Raw genomic sequence first — 10,415 nt, 5'->3', positions numbered from 1 at the left:
CCCTCCTCCCCCTGGCCTGGACCAACGAGCACAGTGGCGGTGGTAGCCACGGCGACCATGATGGAGGAGGGGGCGGGGTCAACCACGGGGTCGGCATTGTGGGCCTGGCCCCGGAGCACATCCCCACACCGGGGGCGGCCCTGAGCTGGCAGGCGGCCATCGACGCCGCGCGGCAGGCGAAGATGATGGGCAATGCCGCAACGAGCGGAGGGGCGGGGCTTGGGTCGGGAGGGGGCGGGCCCATCTCCACGGCCAGCTCCACGCAAAGGAAGAGACAACACTATAGCTCCAAGCCCAAGAAACAGACAACGACGACAGCCACAAGGCCGCCACGGGCCCTACTCTGTCTCACACTCAAGAACCCCATCCGCAGGGCCTGCATCAGCATCGTAGAATGGAAGTATCCTTTAACTAACCATGAGTGGAGGTTTGTTTTATGTGGAGTAACGTGCAACATGTTTCACTCTCACTTACAACAAAAAGCGTTCATTTCTTTTTAAAGGTTGACACTTTTAATTAATTCACTTTTATTGGATAGCCTGAAGGAAACCTGTCCAGAATCTTAAGCTCCTGGGTTACATGTTTTGCTCTAGGTTGCCCTCATTTAGAACTTACCAGATGGAAACAGGCAGATGAGGGAGTTCTTTTAAAACAAGCCTACCTTCATTAAACTTCAAATGAATCGTCAATCGAGTAGGAACAATGTAGACAATGGAAATGGTCTGGTTTCCGTACCAGGTGGTGATCTTCCCAGATGCTCACTGCCTTGCCTTTCTCAACACAGGGTCAGAATGCTGCACCCAGGTCAGGGCCTTGGTGATGTGGACCCGTTGATATTAATGGGGCTGTAGTTCCTCCCCTGCTTCTTCCCAAAGTCCACTATCAGCTACTTAGTCTTGCCAGCGTTCAGGCAGGAGGTTGTTGTCTTAACAGCCCTGTACTCCCTTCAGTATAATATCTGTTCTTCCAAAAACAAATTTTGACATTATATATAAAAGCTATTACATCTCAAACTTACTATAATTCTATATGTGTTGCAACCTCATGTAGAATGGACGCAGGTAGAAAAGAATCATTGTATGGTGAGAGAGGAGGAGAAGAATGGATGTAGGACATAACCATGTTAAGAATGCATCATACTTCCTTATTTGTTTAATATTCCTATTTCCTTTCTTCTATCCCTCCTTCTCTTTCTTTCTTAATCAATCTCTCTTCTCTCCTATGTCTCACTCGGTGTGATTCTCTGCTCTCTGCTCACTCTTCTTAATCCTTTCTCCCCGTTCCTCTGTCAGGCCCTCTCCTCGTCTCCCTTTCTTTCTCTCCCTCTTTCATCTTACATTCCTTTCTCACAGGAGGATAATACAAATTGTGTCATTTTCATCCCTCCTTCACACCTCTCCCCAGCATATGTCTCTCCCCTAGCTCTTTCTAACCGCATTCATCCCCTCTCCCCCAGGTTCATCCATGCCTCTGTTCCTCCACACTCCCGCTCTCATTCATTATCCGTTTCTCTCTCTCTCTCCCTCTCTCCCTCTGTCCATCCAAATCCCTTTATTCCTGCTGTTCCCCCACCCGTCCTTCCTTTCTACCCTTCCTCTCCTTTCTACTTTTCTTTTTTTTTTAAGCTGCAGAACATAATGACTTGGTTTTCCCTCAGGGTAAGATAGAGGGAGAAAAGGGAGAGAGACAGAAATGGTCAGTGTCACAGTCAAAGTGATCTATAATAGGAGAGGGTCCACATGAGCGTGAACTCAGCAAGAGCACAGTCAGACATCGTCCTGAGAGGGAGAGAAGGAGAGGAAGAAGAGGGGTTGGGGAAATGAGAAGGGCAGGGATGTGGGCAGGACACGGATGTCGACAGGAGAGATGATGGAGCCGAGTAGTTGAGGAGGGAAGAAGGGATCAAGGGGAGGATGGGAAAGGTAAACAAGAAAAATGACATAGCAGGGGGAGGGCAAATAATGAGTGAGGGGAGGAGAGGAGTGAGGATAGGGGGATCATGAGGGAGGAGAGAAGTGGAAAGCAGAGCGAATTGGTGAGGAAAGAGAAAATGAGTTAGAAGTATGTGTGCTTTTATGTGTGTGTTTCAAGAGGGTTGCACTAAGGAATTATCAGATTAAGAAAAATCAGAGTTGATAACATTGTAGGATATAGGATATAGGATATAATGACCAAAAGTACTACGGAAAAGTAATGTTTGATATAATTGTATGATATAATATGTATTATAGACATATGACATTCTTTTGTACGTGTATATTTATCAAATAGCCACTAAATTACTATTTGCTTAATTTGATCCAACATTTGTTTTGATGGTTTTGCTCAGTTTAATGTTAAAAATCCAGGGTCTTGAGCCCACCGTGGTTGTGTTTTCGTGCATTTCATTCAAACAATAGACATGTTTTCTTAAAAAGAACTCCAAATTTCCCATGGGAAAAACACTGCCTTCGAAAGTGTGTGTAATCTCAATCAGTGGGGTGAAGCAGTGGAAACAGACAAATGATCCCCCTGATCACCTTGTGTATTTATAGTAATTATTAAAAGTCATAATGTCAATGGTAGACCTTAAGATAACCAGTCCAGCTGTGCTTGTATTGGAAAAAAAGGACAATTCATTGGAAAAAAAATCATGCATAAACCCTCAGGGTCACTGGAACAATCTCACCCAATGACTGATGTGCGTTCAGATCATTACACACAATTCACAGCATCATTCATTTAAACGTCTCCAAAGGGAGGGAAGAGACAGATGGTTACTGAGAGAGAAAGGTAAGGGAATTAGATGAGTGAAAGAAAGTGGAGGGGCATTAAAGAGGGCTCTTAGGGATAATGAGAGACCAGAAAGAGAGGAATAAGTAACAGGATGGAGTCTGAGTCACAACAAAAAAACATGGACAGAACCAACAGTGGCAAAATTACAGAAAATGTTGTTGTCCTTCAAAAAATCCCAATCAAACTGTCAATCTTTCTGCCTGCTTGTTCATCTAAATATTCCACTTTGGGATGTCCTTCTTACCTGCAGTGTAGCCCTGTTTAAATGCAGGATGTGTTTGAAGTGAACATCAGTCTGTTGGTGAAGTTGTGCTCAATTTGTTTAGAGGATGTGTGTAGTTACCCATTAATGTGTTGTCTCTATTCCATAGGCTTTGCATGTGCATGTGTGTGTGCTTGTTTATGTGTGTGTCCTGTATTCTGTGAGTACCTCTGTCTCTAGAGATAGCAGATCCGAAATCTTCCTCTCTTTCCTCCTCTGTTACCATGACAACAGCTGCTGCTCTCAACAGGTCGATGGGGCTTGTCTGAGCTCACACATACACATGCATGCAAACACACACATAAACACTCCAGAAGAGCACACAATAATGAAAGACAGAAACACACACACACACACAGACGCACCACTCGCACATGCAGTGTAATTATAGCATTTAAGCATTACCTGCACACTGCAAGGTCAGTCTGAGAGACAAAGAGAGAGCGGGGGCAAGTGTATATCTAACTACTATATTCTCTATATGAAATCACACTAAGTGGTAGTTTTGAAAAGGTGTCATTGAGTCCAGAAACACACACACACTCAGACTTTGCATCAGGTCACATTAAGGGTTATACTATTTGTATGCATTTTCAGCTTAATCAGGAAAAGTGAAAAATATTCTCAGCATAGCACAGAAGAATGTTGAGCTTGCTGTCCCAGATAATATCAGTATATCCCTGGTTTCTTATTTGGGTTTGTCAAGATAACAGGTTATCTGTGTTATTGTGCTGTTGCATGTGCTGTTTATGTGAGGAAATTGCTGAATGCAAAGGATTTCAGAGAATAACAGCATCTCGGTGTGTGTGGATGCAATCCCAGTGTGACAATTTGTCGGAAGCATATACAGTTAGCTTGTTAAAATGCTGAATGTATATGTTAAATTCCAAAATGCCTCAGACAGTAGCACCCTGATGAATACTACATCATGTTAGCTGTGAAACCCGCTGAGCTAAGTGGATGCTGATTTCAATTTTGTTTTATTTATTGTTGTTTTTTGTAGGGCTGTCAGAGTCAGTCCACCCAATTAGCTTTGGGCAAATCCATATTTGTTTGGTCCTATGCTGATAAATGTACTGCAGAATATTGATAGACTCAATACTTGGTTTTATTCTTTACTCAGACTCAATAGAATCCCAGAAAAAGAAGTGTTTTGCTCTCAATAGCAACAGAAAAGACTAGATTTATTATCATGTTGATGGAAGCAGACCTCAAGGGTGTTTTTTTATGTTATGGGTCAGGAACCCAGAATGACTCACAGGCCTGTTTTGTGTGGGTCCCCGCATGTCTGGAGTGTGTTTTAATGAGCCCCCGGTACAAGGGTGAGTGATTAACTTTGATGCATTTCGGTCCCATGCTGAATGAGCTGAATAATCTTGTGGTCAATGATGTTCAAGGGTCAATCCTTAATCCAAACATAAACTAAGTATTAACCCCAGCATAAAAAGCTCATGTTTTTTTTCTCCCCCTCTTAGTTTTTCTCTGTCTGCAAGGCTATTCCTAAAACAGTAGTTAATGCTCTGAAATGGATAGCACGTCTGTTTCTAGAACAGCCACACAGCAAGATTGCTATTGTGTTTATATGTAGTAAACGATTGTTAGAGTTGTTAAATTCGCTTCTTCTTATTTAAACTGAAAATTGGTTATTTATTTGTTCAAGACAGTTCCATCACTCTTCTGCCATTCAAGCCTATTAAACCATACTGGTTAATTCCAAAATATTGGCACCAGTAAAAGCAATGTGTCCGTCAGTACTGAGAAATAAATTGCAGATGTGGTTTTAAGCAACTAGGATTTCTCACGTTGAAATTGTAACGAACATCTCAAGTTGTTCATGTTGGTATCTTTTAGCTGCCTTAAATATTTTCCTGAATTTCTAGTAGGTAACCGGGATCAAGTTAATTAAAGTTATAGCAGCAAATGTAAATTCCTGCTCTTTTGCAATTGAAAATAACTCAGTAAGTGTTGGCAATCCATCCCTGAGAACTTTTTTTCCTTTTATTTCTGGCAGAGTTACATTATAGATATAGGGTAATGCAGTTGAAAAGACTGACGGTCACTTTCTTACTGAGATTCAACTTCTTCTGCACTTGTATCCCAGCCAACCATTACCACCACCTGCTTAAAACTGCCACTTGTTGGATTCGGTGCAGCAAATGATTAAAGCTTGTTCTCAAGCTCGGGAAGCTTGAGAACATTACATGACATGGTGTCATGTAATGTGTTGAACATGAATGCCAACTAAAAGTGTACATGCAATTGCTCATGGGTTGTCTTCTGGATTTAAGGGTCTACATTTCTGTTTATGTTATGCTACAGGCCTGGTGTCTAGACTAATTTGACATGCAGCCAGGAGGGAAGAGGAAAGGGGAAAGGAAGGAAGGAAGGAAAGAATTGACGAAGAGAGCAAAAGGAGGTGGAGGGAGGTGACAGCAGTGGCAGTTAGTAATTGTGTTGATGAAAACCAGATCTCCTTTATCTCTCCTTCACATTCTCTCTCTCCCTCTCCTTCCACTCTCCATTCTCTCCCACTTTGTATCTCTCCCTCTCTCTCTCTCTCTGAGGCCAAAAATAATGAGGTCACTCCCCTCTCAAGGACCGTTCCATATAAAAACCCTCTGTGTCTCTCCTCTCTCTCATTCCATCTCACGCTCACTCTTTCCCTGTCCACATCCCGTCTTCCACGCGACAGGCCTGCTCCTCACTGCACCCATATTAGGGCATGCACTGTCTCTCTAACCCCCCTTCCACACACAAAGAGGTTCCTAAGTGACCCAATATGTCTTATTGTTAACGAAAAGGCAAACTCAACAGCTTTGATCTCTCTCATTGTGTACACTGCTTGTGCACTCTGCTATGTGTGTATATATATCTCTGCTTATGTAAGGATGTATTAGCTTGTTTAAAAATACCTCTTTGTTGAAATAACATACAAAGACTTTTTTCTATTCTGGAAGGTCAAAAGTCAGAGTCTGTATTATTTTGTACTGTATACTAGAGGTTTTCATGGATCGTTGAAAACCCACCTGAACCTGTAGCGTATTGTTTCATATTGAAAAAAGGGGACCAAATTTTGAAAGGGACCTGAGGACACCCAGACCTGCTCCGAAATAGACCAGAGGGTAATTAGACCCGATCCAACACATGGCCGGACTGTCCCAAACAGAGAGAGAACACTAATTAAGAAACAGCCATAATCCAAAAAAGTAGCAGTTCACAACCTTTGCCTTTCTCCTGTACACATGATCAGAACTGAAAGTCCAGTTTGATCCACTCAGATATTAGATGCACACAATTGGCCTATATATTATTTTACATATATTTATACATATTATTATTAGTCGAATGCCAGTTCCAATGCCAGTTCAAGGACGATCTCTACTGCATAAATGTCTCTACTCGTCTGTTTTGTGTACTGGTGTATATATTCCTTAACCCTCCTCTCAGACCATTTGAGATCATCATCCTGATGACCATTTTCGCCAACTGTGTGGCCTTAGCTGTCTACATCCCCTTCCCCGAGGATGACTCGAACGCCACCAACTCCAACCTGGTGAGTAATTTACAATATTTAAACTGCTTCACAGTTAAATACGCTCGCTTGTTGTTTGGTCCAATATTTGCTTGGTTCATTTTCCAGTCTTGGAAGACAGGGGTTCTTGTTTTTTCTTGCTTTAGTCTCACCCCTGAGTTTCCTTTGTGGATGTATTATCTTCACTCACGTGATTAGGTGTGCGGTCGGTTTATGAAACATTTCATCAGCAGATTCTACTGGTAATTAGCATTACTGAACAGCATGTCATTTGCACATTTCCAGCTGATTCAATTAAGTGTGTGATTTGCTGCCATGTATCTAAGAGGCAGGAGTGGGGGGATGCGGTATGACGCTATGACTGGTTCATGAAGGTGAAAGACGAGGCAAAAAGCAGGAAGGAAATATAAAGAAATGAAATGGGGACTAAGAAAGGATATGCCTTTATTTGAATAATACCTTCTTTGAGCATTATTTGCTCTTATCATTGCATCCAAACATGCAACAGAGTTGTTGATTTTGATGTTTCACTTTGAAGCCTTGAGAAAGTGGACAGTTTCATTTATTTTGACAGAGGACTCTTGAGTTGTATCAAATATAGCCATGTGAGTTGATTTGATCAAAGGCAAGGCATAATTTTCTTGTGGGCAACAGAAAATCTTGGCTTTGGAGAAAATAGTGGGGATTGTGGAATTGTGAGCTCTTTTGGTGGACTGACTCAAGTTGTTTTGATTGAAAACTTATTTTGTGGCTGCCAAAATGTCATCTAGTCTAATGTACTAAATGAAGTATAATTTGATATTTTTCAAGTAAAACAAAAATATCTTACAAAACAAAGACATCTGTTGCTTCAAAACTCATTTTTTCTGACTGCTTCTTGCCAAACCTCTTATTTGATTACTTTAACCTGGCTGCTCACCAGGGTGTGTGTGTGTGTGTGTAAAGCAGCTTGTGGCTCTATGTTTATATAAATCAATATCCATCCATACATTAGCTTTACCTGGAACCAATCCTGGCTGACATTGGGCGAGAGGCAGGCTACACCCTGGACAGATCTCCAGTCATTCACAGGGCCATATGTATGTCTGTACAATTTATGTGTGCTTTTGAATGTGTGTGTGTGTGTGTGTGTGTGTGTGTATGTCAGCTTGCATATGTATGCCAGTGTATTATTGTGAGGAGGACACTAATCCCTCTAAGGCATGTAACATTTATCACTCTTGTCGTTCTTTCTTTCTATCTTTCCTTCTTTCTAAGAATGATTTTTCCACATTTACTAATTCTTCAGAGTTCGTGCTGTACTATGGTTTTCAGATTGCTCCTTGTGTGTGTATGTGGACTGCAATGCGCCAGTTTCAACGTGTCCATGCATTATGTAATTGCTGATTTAGAGAATTTTAGGGAGAGTTTCACTGTCATATAGTCTGGACAAGAAAACATACAGAGGATCCAGTGGTCAAAGGATCAAGCAAAAATACTATAAGGGTTTGACCTTTTTGACTTTTTCTCCATTCATAAAATTACTTTGGGCTCACTGTACATCTGTGAGTAGAGAAATAACATTTGTTTTCATTTGTTTTACTGTGTATCTACCCTCTGGTTTCTCCTTTAATGATATAGTGTCAGAGCAGGTATATGAGTCAGTGGAAGAATAAATAGGACTGAGGGAGGACAGCTGTTTTCATCTTCTTAATCTGTGTCCATCACCCACTCTCTCTGCCTCTCTGTATCTCTCTCTGAATTCTGTATACATACATACAGCAATTCCAATACGCTTTTCTGTAGCACGGCCAATGTACAGTAAGGCGTTACAGATCAAGTCTCAATGAGCACAGACATCACAGTTAATGATTAAGCGATCAAATACATCCCTTAGCTTCTTTAAGCTCTTCATTAGATACATCCCATAGTGATCTCACTTGTATTATCCAGCCTGTCAAATCACGTCAGAATATTGATTTTTTTTTTTTTTTTTTGGATTGAATTACAAGTAGAGAACTGAATAATAAACCAGCAATGAGTATGTTCTATGTAACTCAAACAGAAAGTAGTCCCCAATGAAAGCAAGTAGCACAGCCGTTATATGGTTGTAACACAAAGAAACTCTGTAAATAATTACTTTTCTTATGTATAATTGCATTTATGGATAATAGTAACAAGTACTGTCTCTCAATGTCTGTCAACACAATGAGGAGAATTTTAACACTGCTCTCTTTGCCGTTTTGAAACAGTATACAGCATGATTCATCAGTATGCAGACACACACACACACACACACACACACACACACACTTCCACTTCCACAGATGCAGAAACACTCAGGCCATCTGGATACTTGCAGGATTCAGCTAATTCAATAGATGCTACAAGTCTATTTTTATGCCTGTTAGCTGTATGCAGAAGCCCCGTTGTATGGTCACAATCAATTCCATAGGTTCCACATATATTGTACCATTTGTCTGGCTCTCCTCTCCTCTTTTCCCTCACCTGTAAGGTACATTTCCTCTCCTTCCAGGAACATCATGTGACAGCGGGCGCACCTGGCACAGCTGGGATGGTAGCGTTTACCACCAGCCTGGAGGACAGAAAAGTAAAGGACAGGAAAGGAAAGAAAAAAGTGATAGGAAATAAATAAGGCAGAAAGAAGCAAAATCAGATGACACAAATGAGGAAACGAGAACAGAGCGGTGATAAGAAACAGAGGAAAACAATGAGGAGTGAAGAATGGCGACAGGCCCGATAAGAAATTGAAAAAAAGTTGAAGAATGAAGAGGGTAGAGGAGATGGGAGAGTGTTGCTTTGTTGGTTTTCCAAAGCTGCGTCGTCATCAGTCGACACTTCAGTCATTTAAAGAGGGACAGCTGCGTTTTTTCACAGCTTTTTATAGACCGACACACACACATACACACACTTCCATGCATGCACACAAACTCACACTTTTTCTTACAAAGACACAAACAGACAAAAATCATGCACATTCCCCCACTTATTTCCATCTGTCTTAAGCTTACGCACATATTCACAGGTGGAAAATGCACTCACCTCAAGTACTCTGCCGCTGATGTACCTGTTACAGCTGTCACACCTGATCCCAAACTGAGTGTGGTAGTCAGTCTCACAGTAGGGTATCCCATCCCTGCCAGGAACAAAAAGAGGAGGTTCTCAGTTTGAATTTACCTCCTGGCTTTCTGCAGTTGTTCCACTATTATTTATCCTGTAACACATTGTTTCTTAATACCTGACAACAGATTCCTGCAATATTTACAGGAGGAGTCATTGTGACTTCCAAGTCTATACATTTAAATAAATACTGTGGGTGAAAGATTGATGGGATACGTTTTGGTTACCTGTCTGGCAAATAGAATTTAACTGATATACAGAAGATATCGATAACTTGGGAAAATCTGGGGGGAAATCTGGGTGTTAAGGCCACCTACTTGCTGATGTACTCTCCAGTGAGCGCACAGCCGCACGTTCGACATTTAAAACAACTGACGTGCCACTGTCTCTCCAGAGCCAGCAGAGACTGACCCTGTTTGATCTCCTCGCCACAGCCTGCACAGTCTAGAGGAGAGGAGAAGCAGGAAATGCAGCACTGAGAAAACACACATGGAAGATAAGAGCAGCTTCAACGTTTTGAGCACTGATGCATTTATCATCCCTCCTCTCTGTCTTTGCCTCTCTGCTCTGCCAACCTCTCATCGCTTCTCTCCTCCTTCCTCTCTTTCTTTTCCTCGTCCCTCTTTCCCATCGAGATAGTCACACTGTCCTTGCCAGATGGAGCTACCAGAACCAGGCTACAAGACTACCTGGAGCAGCAGGCCACCTTCTGTGTGTGTGTGTGTG

The 10,415-nt window shown here is 41.8% G+C and overlaps 1 protein-coding gene across 1 annotated transcript in view; it reads left to right on the top strand.

The window, feature by feature from the left end:
* Window positions 1–11: 11 nt before the first annotated feature.
* Window positions 12–10,415, top strand: part of cacna1c (calcium channel, voltage-dependent, L type, alpha 1C subunit) — a 139,495-nt gene continuing 129,091 nt past the window's right edge. Inside the window, exons 1-2 of the mRNA XM_035673392.1 lie at window positions 12–400; window positions 6,485–6,590. Coding sequence (XP_035529285.1) covers window positions 183–400; window positions 6,485–6,590 — 324 coding nt within the window. The 5' untranslated portion in view covers window positions 12–182. The remainder of the gene's footprint in view (window positions 401–6,484; window positions 6,591–10,415) is intronic.

Source organism: Morone saxatilis, unplaced genomic scaffold (assembly GCF_004916995.1).
Source record: "Morone saxatilis isolate NCDOM2014 unplaced genomic scaffold, NCSU_SB_2.0 Contig10, whole genome shotgun sequence".
Taxonomy (NCBI): domain Eukaryota; kingdom Metazoa; phylum Chordata; class Actinopteri; family Moronidae; genus Morone; species Morone saxatilis.
Note: the sequence above shows the minus strand (reverse complement) of the source record. Positions and strands in the feature narration are given on the sequence as shown.